Source organism: Coloeus monedula (assembly GCF_965178545.1).
Source record: "Coloeus monedula genome assembly, chromosome: Z".
NCBI classification, from domain to species: Eukaryota; Metazoa; Chordata; class Aves; order Passeriformes; family Corvidae; genus Coloeus; species Coloeus monedula.
The window spans coordinates 59,683,010-59,707,384 of record NC_138822.1 but is presented as its reverse complement, the minus strand read 5'-3'; the positions used below and the strand labels follow the sequence as shown (position 1 = coordinate 59,707,384).

The window sequence follows — 24,375 nt, the reverse complement described above, 5'->3', positions numbered from 1 at the left end:
TTGGCTGACAGCATTGTGCTGGAAGTCTCCATGAGGTATTGTCACAGCCCAGCTCCTGTTATTTATGTCTTCTGGAACTTGAATGCTGCTCCCACACTCCCAGGCAAGAACATTTCCCTCTGTGCCCACAGTCCTTCTGGCACAGCACAATGGCCAGCTCCAGATGGAGGCACACCCTGCGTTGCTTGTCCCACAGCTATCTACACCAGAACATGTAAAAAAAAATCTGCCAGGGCTCCCTTCATGCCCACAGACTTGTAATTAGCTGCAGGTCTCATTCCCGGGTTGCAACACAGGGATCACAGATCAGCAGACCACAAGGTGGTTACCACCTGCCCACTTTTCAGGTAAAAATTTCCAGAAATACAGAATTTTCATAGCTTTCATGACATCAGAAACAGCATTCAAAAGACCTTTTTCTGTTCATTTTCAGACTGAACTGGGTGACTGTGAGTTTACATCCTACCTCTGCTATTCTTAAAAAAACTACAAACACTCTTTTATCCATGGGGTCATCGAAGAGAAGACTGGGAAAGTCTTTTTATGGCTCTGTGGTGCCCTGCACTCTGTTCTGCTTAGATGATAATGCAGGGGCCAGATGGACTGGCAGAATGCTTCTTGGCTTGGTCTTTGCCAAGCAGAGCGTGGCCGTGGTGAGATCATCTTTGCAAGCTGCTGTGATGTCCGTGAGCTTCCTGGGAAGCAAATACAGCCTGACTGCTTCAGCTTTAGCTCTGTTTGGCTTCCTGTGCTCTGAAAGCTTGGCCTGTTAGAGGCTGGTGGGTTGCTGAAGGCTTTTGAATTACTGTGGCTTGGCAGCACTTGGCCAGCTCAAGGAAGTGCTTGGCAGAGTGGAAGATGCTGCCTGACTCTTCCATGGCAGCTTGAGACTTTGCCCACAAGTCTCTAAATGCTCCAAAGGCAAACAGAAGCTGTAGAAAGAGGGATCTGTGAAACCTGACTGGGGTCCTTGGGGCTACAGAGCATGAAGTCCATTCAGAAAAGGGCAGGGCACAGAACAGTGAAAAGAGTCTGTGTGTGTACAGCCATGGTTGCAGCCTGGGCTGTGCAGAGGGGAATTCTCCCTCCTGCTCACTGCCAGGGGAGACTTTTTTGGTGTACACAACCTTTCAGTCCTCAGTTTGTCTGTGAGGAATGGCAGCAAAGACTGTGATACGGTGTCTATGCTTCTAGAGATGAACTGGAGGTGCTACCCTTCTGCAGAAGGCTAAATTTCATCCCTAAGGAGTCAGTAAAACATATTCTGCCGAAACAAATCCAGACTCTGTGTCCTTTGCCGGTTACCCAGAGCCCCAGAAAGCCCAGAGGCTTCTCATAACATTTCCTGAAACACTGTCTGGTCTAGAGACAAGTAATGCCAATAAACACCTAGATTTGGGTGCTCAGAGTGTTTCATGGGGATTGTTTTTAACATTTGAAGAAAACCCTGAGAGTACACAGACAGGCTATTTAGTCACCCAGTAAGTCTCTCCAGGTCTTTCCTGGGGGGTGGGAAGCTACCTGCAGGGAAACACCCAGAGGGGCAGGTCCATGAATGCTGCAGGTTTCTGAGGAACTGTTGCCACACTAGGACGGAAATACCAGGTGTGATGGGAAGCAGATGGCTCTGCTGATCTTCTCCTGTCCTGCCCTCAGCTCCACCACCCCTCCCAAGGGTTCCGGTTCGGCACGGTGCGGGAGAGCAGCGCCGAGGACTACGTGAGGCAGAGCTTCCCGGAGATGCATGAGTACATGCGGCGCTACAACGTCCCTGCCACCAACGACGGTGTGGCCTACCTGAAGTGAGCCCCTGCACGCAGCAACACACCTCCTCCCCTGGCCAGTTGTTACCATCTGGGTATTAAAATAAAATAAAAAGAGAGATTCCTGAATTAAGGTGAAAACGAGGACAAAGTCAGTAGTATGGATTTTATTTAACAGTAAATGTGTGAGAGAGGTGGTGATGGTGGTGGGAAAGAGAAAGATAGTGACAGAGAGACAGATGAAGTAGAAAATATCACCACTCCATGGATCCCATGTCCCACTGATCCTTTCCCTCTGATCTTCCCGGTGCTGAGGGTCCCACAAAACATGGAGTTCAGTGGATTAAAATGCATTTGGGCCAGGTGGGAATGCCCAGGTACCTCACCTGGGTTTGGAGGTGCCATCAGGCAAGGACAATGTATAAACTCCTGGCAGGTTTCTGAGCTTGGGAGCCCAGGCAGTGAGAAACATTCAGAAAAAAACATGCAGTCCAAGCAAAAGCTGCCAATGAGGTTCCTCAGTGTGGTGCGAGGAAAGGAGGTTCTCAGAGAGGAACCTTAATTTGTCGTTAAAATGAATAAAAGAAGCACTAGACTGGTAAAAAGTAATAGGTCTTGTTGCTTGAGGAATCATGTCATTGTGCCTCAGAGACATTTGTGCTTGACAGTCTGGGGGACACACAATTCTTGGAGGAAACAGGAGAGGTGACAATAAGCCTGAAATAATTTGTTCATTTTATCTTAGAAGTTGCGTAGCAGATGGCCTGAGAACTTTTCACCAGCAGTTTTTTCCTGTTGTTTTCTGTTTATATATATATTTCCCAGACCCACCCTATTGATAATGCATGGCAGTTCTTTGGGTCAAACTGGAGTGAATGGATTGAAATCAATGAAGTAATCACATCAGGAGAACACCCAGAGTTTTAAGGGGACAGGAATGGAGGGTGCAGTCCCAGGATCAGATGAGAACAGGCACTGCAACTGTTCTTTTGTATCATTGTTTTATCCAAGCATGCTGTTCAGAAATTATTATTTTAGTAAAATTCAGTCATCTGTCTTCATGAAGACAACATGAGGAAAAGCTGAATTGGGTGAAGGAGATAATTTACCTCATATTCAAGGAGAAAGGATGAGACACAACATTGAATAGGTTGTCCTTCTGTGTTTTTGCTCTAATATCCCCAAGCTTAACATCACAAAGAAACCAAGACACCAATTAAATTACCAAATAACAAATAAAATTGGTATTAAATTACCAAAATAAAATTCCAAAGTATTTTAGCAATTTTTGATCTTTTCCCCTAAAGCCTTGTGCTGACTCTCAATTGAGTCAAAGTTCAAGATATTGTAGTGGCTTTTGTCTTTCAGAGCAATAGCATTTTGTGGAAGCAAAATAAGTCCTAAACACGCTGACTGCTCCTAATGCACAAAGGCACCAAGTTTGCATTTTGTGCACAATTCCCTCCTTCAAAACATAAACCAGTTGTCATTTTAAGTGCAGATGTGCAAATAGCTGTCCCTGGCCCCTGTTTTCCTACATTAGTCTTCCAGAAAACTGCATGGACAAGTGTTCAATGAGTGTCACTGAGCCTTAGACTGTGAAGTGATTGTGTTTCTGACTTTGATGTTGAATACAGGCATGATCCAGAGAAACTCGATGCCTTCATCATGGATAAAGCACTCTTAGATTATGAAGTGTCAATAGATGCCGACTGCAAGCTCTTAACTGTGGGAAAACCCTTTGCCATTGAAGGTAATAACCAGTTTTATAACACACTGCTCTGTTTCTGCTGTGCTGAGTTTGCTTTGTTGTCCTGTGGTATTCTCAGTGAAAATACGGAGGTGAAACTGAGGAACCCCTTGAGGATTATGACAAAATTCTCAGTGACTGAGCAGAATAAAAGCTCCAGCCTTTTTTTGTGGTTTTTTGAGCTCTCAGATCACTTGTACCACCTATTTCAAGGCCAGGTTGGGTGGAGCTTTGAGCAACTTGGTTTAGTGGAAGATTCCCCATGGAAGAGTTGGAACTGAATGGTATTTAACGTCCGTTCCAACCCAAACCATGCTGTGGTTCTGTGATTCTGTGACCTGTTGCCATGCTCAATATAGGAATTATTCCAAGTGCTCAGGCAGTCTGTCTCCAGACAAGTAGGAGGCACAGTCCATCTCCCTGCTTGCCATGAAATAAAGAGGCCCCTGAAATGAGGCTTCTCTTCTGACAGCTCGCTTTGTTGACACGTGTTCAAAATCCAGTTCAAACATGTTCAAAATTCAGTTCTGCAGTTTCACTCTCATCTGAAGCAGACAAATACTGTTCCCATTTTAAAGGTCAGCTCAAGATTCCCACTGAATCTGTAGTTAACTGAGAAGGGAGCCTGCCCTGGTGTGTGGACTCCTGCAGCCTCAAGGAATTAGCAAGGACAGCTCAGAAGGCAGCCTTTGGAAGCAAGGCTGGTGTGAAGCTGCTTCCAGCATGGATGAGCACATGGCAGCAGACTTTAGGAGCCACTTCTGTGATAGATGGCCAGTGGAAAGGACTGGTGCTTCCACTTCCCTCCCCTCTGAAGGCAATCGCTCCAACTGCTCCCATCATATGATAAAACAACCTCCTTCAGAAACCTGATAAATCCCTTTCAGAAAGGTCTGCTCTGCTGAAGTAAAACTGAAACTTTCCACAACTTGGAATCAAGTAGATTAGATTTCAATAGAGAAAAAGAAACAAACAAATAGACCCCGAATGTATGATTTTGGATGACTGGACTTCATATACCCCAATTACAAAAGAAATATGCTGATAACGGGGTATTTATGAGTCTTAGCTGTGCCAACTCTGAAACAAATCCTTTGACATGAGCAAATTTATTCAGGTGGAATTTTAGGCACAGTAAAAAAATCTCGGGAGCAAGGGAGACTACTGCATTGTAGGAACTCTTATCACCTCATCACTCATTGAAAAGAGAGCTACTGTCATGGCAAATTCAGCACTTGTCTGTCTGTGAGGGTTTTTTTATTTCTTCCTGTGTTGCTGTGGGCTTTTTTAAGGAAACAGTCTGAAATTTTGAATTCTGAACTGAAAAACAAAAATCCACAGTGAACTGGAAATGAATCTCTGCAGATAATTGGCATGCAACTGAATGCCTTTGAGACATCAATTGTATTTGTTTAGAATTTCTAAAGTCAAACCCCAGAATCTGCAAATAGAAATACCATAATCAGAGTTACTGAATTCATTTTCACTTACATTAAGTCCTTTACCAGCACTTCAACATGGTGAAAGACAACACAGTGGCTAAAAACTGCATTTGTTAGTATCTGGAAGTCCCTGTCAGTGCCAGAGCAGAAGTGCATGAACTGAAAGTATAACCCCTGGGCTTTAAATTGCTGTGTGATGACAATGAAGATTGCTCCTGTATATATTTACGTGCATACAGCTCCTCATCAGAAAATGCGCAGGAAGAAAATGTCACATCTGACACCACAGTCACATTCAGTGCTCTAACAATGCAAGGGGATCACAGAATGGTTTATGTGACATTGAGGCCTTTTTGCATTGCTGAAAGAATCCATGGCGAGGGCATGAAAAAGTCTGTGTTTCTTGAGAAAGGATTTATTAATCCATTGCCTCCCTTTTAAGTTTTTGAACCTCCAGTTTTACGTATTTCTTGTATGGCCATAATAATTTTGAATTTGCTTATTTTGTTTATACTGAGTGACTTTATTTTGCACAAAAAAAGGTCTTGTCTCAGCATTCTCAGACCACAGTAAGCCAGGTTTGAGCTGGCTGGCTGAAACAGAGTGCCAGCCTGCTCTTCCATGCTGAGATGAGCATACTTCAGCAAAAACCAAACAAGAGAGAGATCATGGTACTGTTCTCCCTTCTAGGATATGGCATTGGTCTTCCCCCCAACTCTCCTCTCACCTCAAACATCTCTGACCTGATCAGCCAGTACAAATCCCATGGCTTCATGGATGTTCTGCATGACAAGTGGTACAAGGTTGTTCCCTGTGGGAAAAGAAGCTTCGCCGTCACGGAGGTAAGTGATGAACTCAGGTCACCTAAGTGAGGCTTTGTGCCAGCTGACAATTATCTCCCCTCGTTCCTAATGACGTTCCCACAGGGCAGGGATGGGTGGCACCTGAAGGGAAGGAAGGAGGCCTTGAGGACAAGAGCTGCTGACCTGGGGAGCAGTCAGATGAGAGCAGGAAAATCACTTCAGTGGGACTGTGCTGCTGAGTGAGGCACCAGAGAGCTCCTCTGGAGACAAGCAGGGCATGAAAAGGGCAGTAAAAATCCTGATCTGGCGCAGTGCATGGCAAACCTGTCTGATTCCACTCAGCTGTCTGTGTATCACCATCCACAGAGAGAGGGGGAGCTCAGCACATCCCAAATTTCTAATACACCCTGACTACTTCCTAACACGGGTGGCCGCTACCTGTACCAAAGACAGGATTTCAGGCTGGAAATGGTCTGCTGAGATACCATCTCTAAGAGAGGGGGAGTAGGTCTCACTTCCATGTAGATCTACAGGAAAAGGAAGTAAATCTTCATGGATGTTCTTGGTACATGGAAGTACCAAATCAGAGGAGTTACGCCAGCTCATGGCAGCTGAAGAGGTAGGCTTTTATTTATGAGAAAAAGATGACTCTTACCAGAATAGCAGTTTTTCCTCAAGTTGCCCAGACTTACAAGTGAAAAAAAAGGTAAAGTATTGAGGAGTCAAAAGAACCAGCATTGTCTGAAGCTTAAAGCACACTCGCAGCTCAAGGTCTTCCAGAAGGGGTTGGTTATGTATTGTGACTGGTACAAAACAGTTAGAACTCTGCTGTCTCAGAGTGTTCAGCCAAATGCCAAACACACAATGTATGCACCTGAGGAAGTGGCAGCATTCTCCTATCAAAGAGAAGCCCAGTTTCCTGGGGCTCTGACTCCAGCTTTTCAGTCGTCACCTGAGCATCTCATCTTCAAACCTCTAGCTGCTAACTAAATCACTAGAAAGTTAGCATTTTTTAGAGATATGACAAAGTAAATCTGTATTCAGCATCTTTAATACATAATTTTTTAGGGTAGTTCTGTGTGTCTTACTGAATTTTTTACTTTTTCATTACAGTTGTGCCAATAGGAAATAAATTATATTTTAACATCAGACATTCATAGAGGAAAATTCAGGGTTTTTTAATCCAACTTGCTCACTTTTTTTCTTTCTTTTTTTAATGTGATTAATTCAATACAAGAAAGAAAACTTAAACAGGAGTGTGTATTCACTTCTCTTTCTGATTTAGCTTATCTGAAAATTGTATTATCATCTAAAAAGGGAATTGTCTTTTTAGAATAGCTCTTCCTTCAATGACCTCTTGTTACTCTACATTTTAACAAGTCTTTTAAATTAAATCTCAGGAAAATGACAAAGTGGTAATGGTATTAATTACCTCAACTGTCTTAAAACCCAAAGCTCTTACAGCAGAGAAAACTCATCTTCCTAATAATTCCCTTGTGATGTGAAATAAGGACCTTCCTCTGAACGTCTTACCCCAGAAGATTCACCTGGGGCTGTATTCTCTGTATTCTTAGTCATAGAATAAATTCCAGTTAAAAATATAGTTTTAATTAGTACTGCTTTTCTCCCAGAACATATGGTTGCTCCTTTAAGTCTGTAGAGTGAGATGCATAGAGCCCCTGGGAGGGGTATGAGATGATCCATTGGGCTGCAGGAGTAAAGTATTAGAGCCTGAGTATTACCTGCCTATAAAAATCGTAAATAGATGTACATATATGGGGGTCCTTGCTCAAAACATTACCAGTAGAGGTGCATGATCAACAAAAGATTCTTCAAGGCCTCCCAACAAAGGGAGAGGAGATGGGGAAAAAATCTTCTCCAGTCTGAAAAGAAACTTCAGATTTTGCCCTATGAATAGTCCCATGGAATTCTTTTTTTTTTTTTCCCCACTAGTGAGTAGGTTTCAACAACAGGATTTTAAGGGAGGCCTTAAACATGGGGTCAGAGCTGGAAGACATGTTGTGCTTTAAAGTAATTTAGTCTTTTGAGTATTACCTCCATGTGAAGTCCAAAAAGAAGGGCAGGTCTAGCTGCACCCAGGCTGGTTGTCTGATCATAGTCCTTATTCCATCTTCAGTTGCACTAATTCAACATGCACAACTGAGTTTTTTGTTCAGAAACTGAGGTCCAACAAGTTTGTTCAGGTGTCTGAACTGAAGCACTCGGTTCATGAAGTTCAACAAGGCCAAGTGCAAAGTCCTGCACCTGGTTTGGGGCAATGCCAAGCACAGACACAGGCAGGGCACAAATATAGAACAGATTGACAACAGCGCTGGCGAGAAGGACTTGGGCATTTGGTGGGTTAGAAGCTCAAGATGACCTGGCAAAGTGTTCTTGCAGCCCAGAAAGCCAAATATGTCCTGGGCTGCATCAGAAAAGTGTGGGCAGCAGGTCGAGGGAGGTGATTCTGCACCTTTGCTCACTCTGGTGAGACCCCCCTGCGGAGTTGCGTCCAGCTCCAGGATCCTCAGTATAAGTAGGGTGTAGCAGTGTTGGAGCAAGTCCAGAGGAGACTACAAAGGTGATCAGAGGGCGCTCCTCTACTCTGGATCCAGGCTGGGAGAGCTGGGGGTGTTCACCTGGAGAAGAGAATGCTCCAGGGAGAACTTACAGCCCCTTCCAGTGCCTAAAGGGGATCCAACAGAGCTGGAGAGTGACTTGGACAAGATGGAATGACAGGACAAGGGGGAAGGACCTAAAGCTGAAAGAACTAGATTTAGATAAGGTGCAAGGAAGAACTTAAAAATTTAGGTGGTGAGGCACTGGGAGAGGTTGCCCAGGGAAGCTGTGGCTGCCCCACCCCTGGAAGTGTTCAAGGCCAGGTGGAACAGGGCTTGGAGCAACCTGGCCTGGTGGTTGGCACCCCTGCCCTTGGCAGGGGGTTGAAACTAGATGGTCTATAAGGTGTCTTCAAAACCAAACTGTTCTAGGATTCTATGAGTCTAAAAAGTCGCTCAAAGGTCCTTATGCAATCAGAAAGTGAGCAGAAGCAGAATGCCACTTGCAAGTCTGTGCTGTTGTGGGGTAAGCTCTGCTAAGTTCATATCTTCATTTTCCCGAGTTACCTCACTTTTAATGCATCTCACATGTGCATTCCCTCTTCTTCATCCACTCCTTTTGGCCAAGAACTTGCAGATTTTAGAACGTGCGATTTCTTAGCTGGGAGAAATGTACTAAACTAAATGGCCAAGCAGCGAACACTCTCCAAAGCACAGGTTCCCCACTGTTACAGCAAGAAGCATGGGAATTAGTCTTGGACTTACCTTTATGTTGGTTTGTATCATTTACTCCTGTACAGCCCAGAAATCTCTGTAATTCACTCCCTGCACTCAGCCACAGTAGTATTTTACAGATTGAAGTGTGGGCAATGTTCAGCAGAGAAGCAGATAATTCTTTTTTTGAAAAAGCCCCAGCTTCTCAGTGTGTAGTCATTCACATGGATTATATACCAAAGTGAGACCTAGCAACTGCCTTCTGACAGCAAGAGTAAGGCTTTGCATCCTTCTATGTCCTTTTGATAAATTTGGTCTGTGACACACTGCACCTGTCGACCAAGAGAAATGACCCCAAAATGGGAATACGTGTGGGTGAAATACTGATCAGTATAGCCTTTAAATTGGTGGAATATCCATCATTTGTTTTTGTCATTACCTCCTCATCTGTACTTGATTCTTATCCACCTGCCACTCCTGCCCACTGAAGTTAATTTTTCTATAGATTTGTTTTGAGATCCATCTTCTGAATCACCATATTTAACTAATATTACACTGGAAAATTATATTTCCTGTGGCAGAACTCACTGCTAGCTCTTCCCATCTCTCTCTATCTGAGCACTTTGCTCATTCTAAACTGCATTTCAAAACAAAGTTGTCCGGAAAGAAATTATTTGGCCTGGAGCTGGAAGATTTGCAGTGACTCTTCAAGCTGGGAAGACAATAAAGATGAGTCTCAAAGTGCAGAGGTCAGAAGGGCTTGACTCTGCTGTTTTGTATGAAAACATACAAAAAACATGGTCTCCAGCAAGATCTCTTACCTGAGGCATCTTACTCTGGCCAGAATCCACCAGATCATTTACGGGGAATGCAGCTAACTCAGGCTTGGAAGGAATACTGCAATGAATTGCACTTTACCCTCTCCACTGCAGGTAATTGTGGGCAGCAGTGGCTGTTCTTGGTGAGTGCTAGCTTCTAGCAATATTGTTTGAGTAGTCTTGATTTAAAATTGATTTAAAATGTTGTAGTTTCAAAGGAATGCCTTTGTGGTAAAATTGCTGAGATCCCTACTTAGGGCAGAACATGGTGCAGGAGGGATGAGGGGTTGATGGAGTTATATTTTTACATCATATCTGGACATAACAATGTAATCTGTTTTTATTTTGCATACAGTATGCTCAGCCCTCCCTCTACCCTACTGTTATTTTCATTGATGCCTCTTCAGAAGGAGCCAGGCTCTGGGGACTTGCCCTTCCATCCCATTAGCTCCACCCAAGCTCAGAAAGGACTGCGGAGAGAAGGTTTTTACAAAGAAAGTGGAAAATCACTGGCAGAGGTTGCCGAGAGAGGTGGTATGTGCCCCATCCCTGAAAGTGTTCAACCATCCCTGGAAGCATTCAAGGCTCCGAGCAAGCTGCTCTAACTGAATATGCCCCTGCTCATTGTGGGGCAGTTGGATCAGGTGGCCTTGAAAGGTCCCTTTCAACTTAAACTAGCCTATGGTTCTGTGATTTTTGGGAACCAAAAGCTTTGCAATTTTCTGCTCCTGTTGAAAAAGCAGCTCTGGTACTCAGCCAGCAGGGCAGCAGGCAGGGGGATGCCTGAAGGCAAAATGCCTGCAGTCAGTGGGTTTGGCTGCTCAGGTCAGGCAGTGATGACCAGGACAGGGTTTATCAAGACAGTACAAAAAAGAAGAGCCCTCCCTGGTCCATGCTTTGGGAAAAGCTAACTGAGTGTACACAGTCTTTCATAGCTTTTAGCTACATCTTTTTAAAATCTTCTATTTCACTTGAAAGGCTTATATATTCTCCCTTTTATATTCATGATGGTGACAGGACAGCTGGAGCTCTAGAACTTAGACTGATTTCCACATTGACTGGCAGTTCTGTCTGATAACAGCCAACATACAGAATAAAAAATTATATATTGCCACATACCATTATCCCAGCTATTAATATCAAGAACTTGCTGATGCTTCACACAAATGGTATCTAACATGACACTTAAAATAACAATACATGAAAGCACACAGACGCTGGCAGCCCAAACTGACCCTGTCACTGCAGTCCCAGTACTTTCCACGGTGGTGATGCTGGGGAAGGCACAATGCCATGAACCTCCTCCCAGTGCCTGAGGGACAGGTCCAGGCTAACAGTGGGGATTGGTCCTTGACCACGGCCTTTCATCTGATCCAGTCCAGGCACACAGCAAAAATAAAATCTTTTCGTCTTAGAATCATGGAATAATTTAGGTTGGCAAAGACCTTTATGATCAGTGAATCCAACCATTAACCCAGCACTGCCAAGTCCACCACTAAACTGTGTCCCTAAGTGCCATGTCTGTAGGTCTTTCAATCCCTCCAGGGGTGGTAACTAATCCTCTTTTCATCTCACATCAGTAGTGGGATCCGTGGATGGCTTTTCTCTCAAGTCTTTGAAGGAACTTTCTCAAACTTGCCATGTCTTGTGCCTGAATTGATGATCTTTGGCCTCAGCATCACATGAGAGGCACAATCAGACAGTGCCTCATTCATCTTGCCATGATTTCATCCAGCTGTCATCAAAAAATTGTGCCTTTCTTCTCTTGTCTTTTTTCTAGTCCCCTTAAAGGTCAACCAATACTTTCCTTTTTTGTTACACCCATCACCTGACAGCTCAGCAGTGACTTTTCCAACCTTAAAACTCTGGTTTATGTTTGTCCCTGGTGCACTGCAGGTGTCAAGGGAAGGCCATGCAGACACTTGCAAAAAGGAAAAAAACTGCCCTGTGCTCATAAATAGCAGCTGCCCATCAGTCACCTTTCACAGTGCCTTGTTGCCAGAGCATGAAAAACAAACACAAATAACAGGAGAAAAGGTTCTACTGTACCAAGACAACTTTCTCAGCCTTACCTCCCTGTGTGGGGAGGAGAGGTGGCCCTTGCCCACGGGAGAGACTGGGAATGTTATGAAAAAGGGTCTCACTAAGGGACAGATGTTGCTTTGAAAAAGGGTCATCTCAGTGTGGGAAAAGACAGTGGGTTCTGGACTTGCTGTGTGGAAAAAAATACTCTGCACAATGGTCCTGCAGAAAGAAGTGAATGAGTATTGACTCTGCCAGGAGAAGATGTCTCCTGCAAGCGAGTAATAGATTTAAATTCATCCATCGAAACTGAAAACAAACAAAAGAAAAAGGTGACTGTCTGAGGAGATACTGACAGGGCATGGAAAATTGATGAGCAGAAAATAAAACATTTATTACAAAATGGAGTGTTTTTCCAGCTCTGTGCAAAAGTCTTCACAACAAGCAAGGAAAGGAACTTGTCTTGCCAAGGCAAATTCAAATTTCAAGTACCTTGAAATTTGTCACTTGAAACACTAAAGCCATGGTCACCAGTCTTTGCTAAGGATGATCCCCCTGAAGAGATTAAATTTGTATTATTTTTAAGCTGCCACTTCTTTGAGAGCACAGAGAGCCATAAGAATGAAAATCAAGTGAAAAAAAAATCTCTCTGCAGCTACAAGAAATGCCATAATATGGAGAAGGGGACATGTTTTAATAGCACTTAGCTGACTAAATAAAAGCATCAACATCAGGAGGATTTTCCAGGCCTACTGAGATGTATAAATGAGTTGAGAATTCTGCCCTTCATATCCATTTATCCCTGCTAATTCCTTCTCAGCACAGGTGCTGCAAAACTTAACTTCCTAATAGCAGCAAACCTTTTTAAAATCCTTACGGGGAAAATGCAATCAAAAAAATACAGCTTATTATTATAGTTAACACACACATGACACCCATATTTAGTGTTTGGGTTCAGCAGTATGTAGCACCAATATCTGTGCTGTGCTGCCAACCTGTGGAGCATCTACAAGGATCTTTACAAGCTTCTAATTAGTCAAAGCTAGACCACAGGAGTATTTGATGACTTATTCAGTGCAACAAGGGAGAGTAAAGCATTTACAGTCTCCTGTAGTAGGGAGTAATGCAGGAGTTCTTCCCATGGATACAAATCCGGAAATAATTAAGTGCTGGTTTTGTCTTTGCTCCCTGCTCCAAAGTGAACACAAATGTCAGACTGTCTTCTCTGCATCCCTTTGTGACTCAGGGCTCAAAAAAAAAAAAAAAAAAAAAGCATATAACTATGGTGGAAACAACAGGAAATATTTAGATAGCAATTACAGATATGGGTTGATAAATTGGAAACGTCTCTCCAAGGATATATTTAAAAAAAGAACATACCTGCTCTTTTATTTGTTGGTTTCCAGAAAACGCCAATTTCCCAATTTGCCAGTGGGATACAACTTGGAGGCTGTTGCCACTGTAGTGCTTAGCAACCATTACCTGTAATTATCACAAGATTGACTACATTGCTTATTGCTCCAGAACTGTTACATGGCCATAACTGAGTTCCTTCTCCTAAAATGCAGGGAGCTACCTCCTGGATTTATGATTACAAACCTGGAGCAAGGACTATATATTTATCTTGGCTTAACACAGCATACACCACATGGTGGGCTTTTATTCCTTAAAAACCCCCATATACATATATAAAAGGAAAAGAAAGTAAAATACTGAAGTAGGGAAATCCATCAGCTTGTTTTCTGTTGGCATCACACCCCCAACCCACACGCCCACTCCCCTCACCCCTACCCCTTGAGCAGAGAGGAAAGCAGTGATGCAGAGAAACTAGTTTTTTTCTGCTCTTTCCACATATATTTTATACATGCACCTAAAAATACATAAAGGAACAACAAAATAAGGATTAGGGCTTGCTCCTCCAATCAGCATGAAGCAGTGAAAACGAGAGGTGCCTCTACTAGATGGTTTCCTTTATTATTTAATGTGTGTGTGTCTACAATAATTATGAACAGCTGATAAATAGCCATTTTACAAAGGTTTGTGAATGTGCTGATACTGCCATGTATAATCACTCCACACACTCCAAGACACACTGTGTTAATTATTTCTCCCCTACCTTGTTTAATTTAGTCTCAAAAATTTCCTTCTACTGTGCAGCCTTTATCAGGCAGCTCTTCCAATGCATTACCTTCTTTATTGCTAGATGAAATATTATTGATGCTTTGTTTTAGCACTTCCTTTCCTAGGAAAAGATGTCTTGTTTGGGACAATTTCAGAAGCCATCTGTTACAGGTGAAAAACTCATCTGGGATGACAGTGCTGGAATTTCTTTCACTTGCTTCCAGGGAAGGTAGAAAACAATTCTGCAGAGCTGACAGGACAGGGAGCCAGACCCTCATCAGCATAAATCAGAGAGGCTTTGCTGAAGACAAGGGAGTTATTTTTCATGTAAGGAGCTGCCCAAGTGTTCTCTCTGCAGCAGTGCTGGGATGGCATCAAACACCAACCCCAGGCTGGAGGAGACATCCCAGCATGCAGGAATCCCCACCGCAATAGGGCTTTCTATTATTATTATTTTGAATGGCTAGAGTTTTATGATATTACATTAAACCTAGTTCCCGTGGCAAGAACCACCCATAGGATGTTACTCTCTGTGACACCCAACAGCTGGAGCCTTGGGAGCATCGATAGATAGGTGTATTCATCAGATGACTGAGCAAATACATTCCCTATTAATTACTGTTTGTTCTTGTGTTTACTGTTAACTCTGCATCTCTAAGTACGTTGCTGCACACTTGCCTTTGAATACCCTTTCTGGGAAGGGAGTGATTTGCATTAGAGCTTTCTGGAGAAATGGCAAAAGCACCTTTAACCAGGATGTTCAGCTGTTTCGGATAGCAAGTTTTTTGCATCTTGCAGATACACATGACAAATGCAAAGATGAGCCATACTGACATCTTAGCTCTGAGACCTCTGAGAAGATCAGACATGGGACCTCATTCTGGTTTTATTCTACCTGGGCTAAAAGTTGGGCTTCACTGCCAGTTTAAAGAAACAGGTCACACAGACCTCCAGTCAAACACTTCAGTTCTTGGACAGTTTAAGGCACCTGTAAAGATTACCACCTGTAATCTTTATGTCACCCTCCTGTGCCCCTAACTGGAAGAAAAAACTATGGGAAAGCAGTTTCTCGTCAATAAGAAATTTTGGTGTGGAGAGGGAAGTTTGCCTTGAGGTTGAACTGATGCAGTCTCCATATCAGAAAACCCTTGTGACGAAACTCTGACACACTTCTACCCCAGAGCCACTCCGCTATGGTTTTTCACTTTCTAGGCTGCAGTAAGTTTCTTTAGAAATTACTTTTACACCTCCATTATACCCTTCAACACCCTTGAAGTGTTTATTCACTGGTACAAAAATTCTCATCCCAAAAGTTCTGCTCAGTGTGCTTTGGGACAAGGAGGCTGATTTTGGCAGAGGATCCCCAAAACAAGAGTTCATTGCCAGTGCCAACATGGGAAAGTTCTCACTCTGCTAGATTGCTGAAGCTCTGTTCTTGTAAAAAACCCATGATATGCTATCTCATACCATTGTGTTTTCAAGAACAGAAATCAAATACACAAACCAGAAGAGAGAAATACAGCTCACAGTCGCCCAACCAAAGTATGCAACAGGACTTCCAAGCCCTCAACTTTGGTGGACTCATCTCTCACTAACTCTGTGGCTTAAAATGACCTTAGAACAAGACTTCACAAATAGTCTGTGATTTATCTTTTGACTAATTCCAGTTGCTTTTTCCAGCTCATAGAAATAGATATAATAAAGCACAATCCCCACCCCCACCCACCGAGCAAATGAACACAAGGAACACAACAGGTCCAGGGTAGCAGCATCACAGGTGACATACAACCCTACCAAAACTCTGCTCCTTCTTTTCCTTTTTTTTTTTTTTAATTTACTTGGGGAATAACATTGTTTAATAGAAAGATAAGACTGGAACTTGTATTACTGGAAATATTTCCACAGTTGTCTGTGGGCAGTAGTTTTTCGCAAGGGATTTTAGTTATTGATAAACTTAGTTATGGAGGCCTGAGAATAAAGGTACTACATGCATACCTCACCCACACATTGCAGGGGAGGTATTTGTGGAGGTTTCTGCTCTACACAGTTTCTTGGTGTTCAAACATGATTAATGCCAATAAGACAAATTAATTAAAGGTTTCCTACCCTACATGAAAAGGGTGGGTTGACAGAGAAAGGTGGGAGTGTTCCTGTTTTCCACAGTTGCAGTCAGAGTTCCTAACAAACACAATTACAGTCCTGTTAATGCTGGGAGTGGAGGGGTACCATGTTTGTGCTACTTATTTCACATTTTCTCCATGACCCTCCATCAGGAGTAAAGCACTAAAAGGGAAAGTTAACAATCAATTTCCAGAAAATATGAACATTACTCCCTGCTGATGAAGGACTTGCTTTACAGTTCATTGACTACATTCTATCAAACAGTACTTGCTTTTACAAATGTAAAGACACTGCAAGCACCAGATTATTGTATATGTTTAACACTCCACCTCATTAGGGTGATGGCACAAATTCCCTGTTGTTCAGGTGATTCTCTTCCCATGACAGATCCTTTGCTCTGACTGAACACCAAACAGCACAGAGAGGCTTTGCTGTGAGCTGTGTCCAGACTATTCTGCATTATTTCTCCACTGTGTATTCAGTCAGACCACATTTCCACATGAGAAAACAAAGCATCTGCTTCAGCACAATAACAGCCTCCTGCATTAACTTCCCCTTTTGATTTTATTCACAGACACTGCAGATGGGGATAAAACATTTCTCAGGGCTCTTCGTGATGTTGTGCGTTGGCTTTGGTTTGTCCATTCTCACCACCATTGGGGAACACATCGTGTACAGACTGGTCCTGCCACGAATCAAGAAGAAATCCAAGATGAAGTACTGGCTCCATACCAGTCAGGTATGTGTTCTGGAGGGACCCTGTGAAAGTCGTGTGGCTGACTAAGAAAGCCTGGACAAGAAGAAGTATGAAATGTTGTAAGAGCACTGACAACTGGCATTTGAAGGGTGACTGCAGCTTTTGGAGCCTGAAGAGGCTGACCTAAGGACAGAATTGGAAGGACAGAGGAAACAGTTCAAATATTCAAAGCTCACAGAGGGACCTTTCCATTTGCACTTGTAGCCTCACAGCTCAGCTCTTTTGGATGACAGAAGCAACAGTGCTGTTACCCTGAACTGGCAAACCAGAACATTTTATCTCACTGTTACAGGTACCAAAACCTGTGAGGCATGCAGGAAGTGCTGGGTAACCTCCCTCGTTATTCTAGCAAAATTAATGGGACAGAATTGCTCTGAGTGTTTGCTCTGAAGGAAGAAGTTACTTTGCAGCAAAAGGCACAAAAGGGAAGAACTTCGGTTGCTTTAAAGCAGCACAGTGGAAGAAATATTTTTAAATTAATTTTAACACCAGGGATTGTTTCCCAACTATTCATCAACATTTCAGTTTGCCCTTCTTTGGGAAACTGTGGGAAAATAAATCTGTTGTAATGACAAAGCACGGACAATTGCTTGTATCCTTCAATGTGCAACATAATTTATGCTCAAGTCCATCAGACAAAGCCCAAATTGTTTACCTGTTTGTGGAGCTATTTTTAATCTTGCTTTTACTAATTTATTTTCCTCTTTTCCCTCTAGAGATTACATCGTGCTCTGAACAGTTCATTTATTGAGGAAAAACGTCAGCCTAAGAAAAAACGAGTAGAAAAGAGGTAGTAAGTTTTCCATGCCTTAAAACACAAACTGTAAAAATTACTCTAAATTAAATATGTTGTGTCTGGATATCTAGTCATGGATCTAATACACCCCAAAGGTAATAGAATAAAAAAAGAACGGAAACAAGATAGAAGTGACAAATGAGGGAGGAAGAAATTAATTATTTTTTCCCATAGAAAATATTAAATCTAGAAATCTTGTTCTTTCATGATTTTGCATAGAGCTAATAAAAAGCTTCCCATTCCAAAGAGTTGCAGTTGAAGTCCACTGCCCTCGTGTTTAGGGAATGAATGCCTCCCGTGCCAAAGCACTGGCAGGTCACCAGGGCTCCGTGAGGCAGAGCCTTTAGAGGGAAAGAGAGATGAGGCACTCAGATGCCTGAAACTCCTTCAGCTCTCTTAGTTTGTGGAATGAGAAAGAAGAAAGCGGAGGAGAGGCAAATGCAGCCTTTCAGAAAACATTGTGTCCAACAAGTGGTGTTGGAGAAAAAAGGAGGCAACATCCTTGCCTTGTTTTCCTGGGCTGTGTCTTCTGCAGAGGAGACAATGTGATGCACAGCTTCCAGGAACACAAGGCATTGCATGGAACTGTGCCCGTGCTCAGCAGCTCAACCCTACTGGTGCACTTTGTAAGGACACAGGCAGCAGCATTACTCTTCTACAGAGAAGTTCAGCCACAGAGTAGAGAAAGGAAAAAGTCTTTGAGAATGTTGCTGGGTGTTTGATCTGGCTGAAACCTGCAAGATGTCAACGTATGTTGTGTTTCTTTGACATTCCTGTGCTAAAGGCAGCAAATATAAGGAAGTAAGCATCTCTAAGCTCCTAAGCTGCTTTTATACACACAAGTGTATAAAAATGCCTGCAATTGATTTCCTATGTTCATTCCTCCATCTTGCAAAAAACCACCAAGTATGGCACCTCCTTGCCCACAGCCACTCCTGGCTTTTGATTTGTGAGCAGCAGGAAAGGCAATGAGGTGCTGAAAAATGTTTCCTCCTGCTGCACCCTCCTCACTGGGGGGGAACATACCCATCACCTGAGGCACTCACTCAACTGAAGAATCTCCCAGGGGAAGGGTTCTCTGGATCTCTGATGGTACAAAAAGCACCAGCCCAATTATCTGCCACGTAATGAGTGGTACAAGAAGTTGTAACAAGAGGAGATGGCCCATAAGCCCTTCCGGCAATTGGCTTAGGAAAAGATCCATGCAAATATTCTTCCAACTTGGGAGAGTGAAGATGTACTGCTGTCCAAAGCCTTCTGCCCACAGAGCCATCAGCCCACGGGTGTGTCCATGCACACCCACCCACCGTCCTTGCTCTTCTCGGCATCTCTGGGCTGCTGTTTGCACACAATTAGGGTGAATTCAACTCGACAGACCTACGAGTGGGGTGTCCAGCTTGTCACAAATGCTGATGTGGCAAGGCACAACATGGAGCTCTCAATCACTTACATTATCACACGTGCTTTCTTTCCTGCTGGGGACTGAGGAACTCTTAAAAGCACCAAAGATACAGAAGAGAGGTGCAAAGAATTGGCATCTTACTACTGCTGGTATCCTCAGGTAGGAAAACCTGTTGGGTTTTTTAAGGTTGTAACTGTCCAAAAACTAGGAAAGCTGCTCAGCATCAGTAGCCAAATTGTAAACAGTTTTGATGACTTGGGTCATACTGGAGCATTAACTGTGGACTCTAACATTTGTTAAAATCACCTGCCCAGACTTGAGAGTCCTCCCATCTTTTATTTTGAAATATGACAAAATTGCTGATCTGCACAAAAATAGACAACTCTACATACACATCTACTGCTGGGATTCCTGAGCTCTCGGGAGCATGACCCACCAGTGGCTGCTGCTCCTGCCTGAAACTCCTCTCATGACTCTCTGCCAGCCCATTTCTTGGAAAACACCCCTGTTCACCATCTCTGCCAGTGAAATTCCCACTTTGCAGCTTCCTTTTCTGCTCGCAGGTGAGAAAAGGATCCACTCCCAGCTCTGGGCTCCTCTGCAAACCAACTGCTTTCAGCAGCACCAATCCTGAAATACCAACCTCCTTCCTTAACCTGCCCCCTGGGAGCTCACGCACCAAGAGGCCTTTTGTCCAAGGACACCCACAGAAGAGCTCGAGGATGGAGCGGTCTGAAACGCAGCTCCTTCAGAGCTTAAACTTCCCTTTATCAACTGAACGCACCCCAGCCTGTCCCAAAGGGAAAGCAGGCAGGAAAGAGGAGCTCCTCTCCCCCAACAGCAAACCCTGTGCTTCCTTAAGTTCCACTTGGAGGACGGAGGCCATGGGCTACTACTGTGTTTGGGAAGAAACCCAGCCCAGGGAAATGGCCTGATTTGGGAGCCCAGCAGAGGCAAGTTCCCCAAAAAGAAGGAAAAGATGCTCTGGAAACAAAAGATCATGGCAATAGTTCTGCAGAAAGAAAAAAAAAAGAACAGAAGCATTTCAAAACATTCCCAGACACAAAGTTCTGCCTCAACATGAAAACCCCTAAGTCTCTGTGGTGTGTCAGGAAGCTCATGAATGAACCTGCAAGGCTTGGATACACATCATTTGTGTCCGTCCCCCAGAGCACAAGCAGCTCCCCAACAAGACTTCAAAACTAAAGGACAAAGCTCCCCCTTCACCTCTCCACACCAGCTCTAGGGAGTCTCCTTCTCTGTGAGAGCAAATGCTCAAGCCAGCACAGAGTAGTAACATGCAAAGGACAAATGCTGTAATAAACTTGGACATTGCAACCACAAAATCTTTCAGAAAGCTTTGAAGGACTCACATTTTCCTGAGCTGCAGCTGAGTAATTTCATAACTAAAAAAAGTTTTGGGGAAGATGACATTCAGGGTTCTGTTCTAGCCTCTGCTATGGTTAAAACAGAAAAAAATTGGTCATTTACATCCATGATTTGTGCTTTGCAAGAAAACATAATGCCAGGGATAAAGGAATAATATTTCTATGTAGTATGTAACAGCAGCCTTATATTTTTCACTAGGATGACTCACAGGGGAGGTGTGCACACACACAAGAGCAGGCTCTGATGTGGTATTAACTCTCCTCTCTCTGTTCAGGGCCCATGTAGGGAACAGCCAGCATGCGGTGTGGAACACAGCCAACGTGGGCAACTGCCACCGAAAAAAGTACATCTGCACTGATGAGGGGCAAAATGAGGTGACAATCCATCAGCACCAGGACATGCCCCTGCCGCAGGGGAGAAGAGAGACTCCGCCTTCCTTAACCACCAATGGGAAAGCAGAGTCCCTCAACACTGCGAGGACCTCAGTGCTGCAAGAGCTGGAGGAGCTGGAGAAGCAGATCGAAATCATCAAGCAGGAGCTGCAACTCGCCATGGACAGGAAATCAGAGCTGGAAGAGTATGCGAGGACCAACAGGACTGCAGAGCCCTAGACCAGCATAGCTGGGCCCTTTCCCTTTTCTTCCTTTCTCCCCTTCCTCTGTAAAATTTGTAACACACTTTTGTAATGCCAGAAAGGGGTGCAAAAATAAAGCAGGCAATAAGCTCTTCAGGAGAGCAGAATTGCAGCAGCCCATAGCCACTGCCACCCTCCTGAGTCCTCCTCCTTTCACAAGTTTCTTATTCTCCTGGAAAACACCAGCCATTTCCCAAGGGACTGGAGAGACAAGGAGCATCCCAACAGCGAGAGTTCCTTGTTCCTCTACCTGACAGTACAGTGAGGTTCCACTTTTTTAGCCCTTTCTGTGCATTAATTCAAAAAAAAGAAAAAGATACCAAAAAAAAAAAAAAAAAAAAAAGGTTTAAACTGTTCATTGGAAGTATGTCCCTTTGTTGGTACATTTTTGTTGTGTTCTGTATGGGTCTAGTCTCTGTTCATGTGAAGGCTCCTCACGGATGCCTCTTTATGCCAGGTGCTGTTGTGTGTTGGCAGTCCCTTCCCTCCTGGCACAGGCTCACAAGACAAATTCCTGGTGGCAAACCCAACACACACCATTCCCTCAGCTGTCAGCACAAATGCAGAGGTGGCTGCTCTGAGACTGGTGAAGGAACTCACCCAGCTTAAAAAAACTTGGCAAAAACCAAACCACCACCTCTGTCTGCCTGTGAGCCCAGGATGGGCTTCCACTCCCTCCTAGAGAGAAGCTGTGCAAACACTGCACTGGCCAAGTGAAGGGATGGATTCACAGGGGCACAAGGCAAGGATGAGAAGGGAGAGGGGGCACTACTGTAAATCAGTATTTACCTCAAAAAGCGAAATATTTGCCAATGTGAAACTACTCCCTTAATATTCTCTGAAGGTGACAGTAAGGTCCTTTCTCACACATGAGGTGACTTAAGGGGGCTCTGGATCGTGATTTATTCAGTACCAAGGTCCCATCAAAACCAAAAGGAGTCACCAAAACCTCCCTGTGGATGAATGAGAGTTGTGGTTTCAGAGGCAATGTACTGAGTGGGGCTCTCTCCCTCCTGGGTGATGAGGGGAAGGAAGGGTAAGCTGTTCAGCATCTGAATAAACACTGCATCAACCCAACTGACTCTGTTTTTTAAATAGGGTTTCTACCAATTTTTAAAAACCACTTCCCAACGTATCCTGTATTACAGAGAAGAATGTTTGTAATACTGTCCCTTAACTCTGGTCTCCCAGATACATCACCCAAATCATTTTTACCCTCCCTGTATCTCCAGCCACCTGCAGGAATGTTGCCCGGGGTGGTGTTAGGTGTAGTTTAAAGGCTGCAGGCAGACTGAGGAAGACATTCTACCTTTTTGCACCTCTACCTTTTGAAAAATCCTTGCACGTGAAAAGCTCTGCATCTGCACTAAAAGCTGATCACAGGGAGACCCAGACTAATTACCCTCATCAAGAGCTGATTGTCTGCTCCCTGCTCAGTGCTTGTTCTCTGCTTTGGTGTGTCTGCTCCTTCCAATGCAGTAACACAAGGAAGAGAAATTACGACATAAAACAGGCAAGTGGGATCCACAGGCCTGCATCGTCGGTAGGTCTAATAGATCTGGCATGTCACTGCTTTCCTGACAAGCTTGATAGGCAAGGCACTGAGGTTTCTTTTGTTGCCTACCCTTCCCCTCCCTCCCTCTTTATAATCAGCTTTTTAGAAAGAGCTTTTTCTTTGTGTAGCATCTGGTACCTTACAACCTCCAACAGCACTTGGTTAGAACAGATGAACATTGCTCTCTTTTCATTAAAACACTAGGAAAGAAGTATTTCCGTCCAATTTTTAAAGTATTTTTATCAAGGCTTTTATGTCCTTATCTCTACATGCATGAGCACAGAAACATATTTTTAAAAAAAAGTAATTGAAACTATTAATGGTATCTTAAACAAAAATGTTTTTCCTCAAAGTTCCAAACACCCAATCCTTCAAAAAATCAGCCTTCGTTTAAAAGCAAAAATATAAAATGTAAAAATGTCAACCACCTAATAACTACTATTAAGCAAATGTTTATTTCTGGTGGTTGTCTGAGGAGCTTCACCCATGTCAAGTGCAGAATAGGGATTGCTCTGAATTACTGCAGCACCAACTGTGCCATTTCAGAAAAGACTCAAATTACTGCTGCCCAGCAGACAAACTCTGGCGTGTTATTTTCTTGTTCAGCCACTGCTCCAGCCAGAGCCCGTGGGAACAGGGGATTGCTGTGGCTTTCTGCAGGACGGGGAGTACCACAGGCATGTCAGTGCCTGCAGACTGTGTCAGAGGGGCAGGATTTGCTGTGACAGAAGGTGCACAGGAGACTGGATATGAGGCCTTTTCTTTTTTGTCTGAGACAATGAACTGAGAGAACCTTTTGATAAAGAATACTTATCACCCCTTTACTTCTTTTACCCCAATACTTCTAGTTCTGAGAAATTTTAATTATTTTCATATATTCTGTTTCTCAGTGGTTTAATTATAAGCAGAGAGAAGCTCAGTCACTTCCAAAATGAGCTTGAAATAAGCTATTATTTTAATGCTAAGGGAGAACAGAAGTTTCCAAAACTCCTGTGAACTACTGCAGATTGTTTTAAGTATCCATTTCCTGCCATGACCAGAGGGAACCCAACATGGCCAGTGTGCTCACAAAGCTCAGTTTCAGTAGAAAGGTGATACAACAGTGACTGGGGAAAGACAGAGGGGCTTTGCAGCTCTGCTGGGGCTGTTTAGCTTGGATTGCTGTTCACAGCTGTAAAAGGAACTCTTGCTGTTGTAGCAGAGCTGTTTGAAGATGCAGACAGTTTGTTCATGACCCAGGTCCTGATTCTGATGAACAAGCATTTGTAGCACAAAATCTACCATCAGCATTAACACACCATTCTTTATCCAAGTTGGTGCCACAACCTGTAATCCCAGGAGCAACTTCCAGTGAAAGAGGAGAGGGTTCTATTCCATTCCTTCTAACAGCTCTTACACCATGCCAGAAACTCTCAGCATTCCTTGGGAATGAATTTTTGCTCTCCTTGGAAAGGCAGGGTCATGTGCTCCTTCTCACTCTTCAGGATTCATCATCATTTACAAGGCTTTATTCATATATTCTGAATGTTTTCACACAGATAATAATGAATAGTGTCATTTGTGATTAACTCCTTGCACTTTGTTATTTCCTGCAGGGGATACAGGAAGGCAGTACAGATTCCATGATTCAGGGAAGGGACACCCATGAGACAAACCTCTGACAGGTGCACCATCCATGACAATTAAGTTTACAGAAAAAAGGAAAAATACTACACCCTATGAAGGAATGC

General features: G+C 43.6%; 1 protein-coding gene across 1 annotated transcript in view; it reads left to right on the top strand.

The window, feature by feature from the left end:
- The window catches only part of GRIN3A (glutamate ionotropic receptor NMDA type subunit 3A), a gene marked incomplete at both ends in the record, with an annotated part of 66,748 nt that extends 45,681 nt beyond the window's left edge, over positions 1–21,067 (top strand). The window contains 6 exons of the mRNA XM_082300872.1: positions 1,657–1,802; positions 3,401–3,516; positions 5,646–5,797; positions 16,687–16,851; positions 17,586–17,659; positions 20,731–21,067. Of these exons, the coding sequence (XP_082156998.1) occupies positions 1,657–1,802; positions 3,401–3,516; positions 5,646–5,797; positions 16,687–16,851; positions 17,586–17,659; positions 20,731–21,067 (990 nt within the window). The remainder of the gene's footprint in view (positions 1–1,656; positions 1,803–3,400; positions 3,517–5,645; positions 5,798–16,686; positions 16,852–17,585; positions 17,660–20,730) is intronic.
- Positions 21,068–24,375: the final 3,308 nt, after the last annotated feature.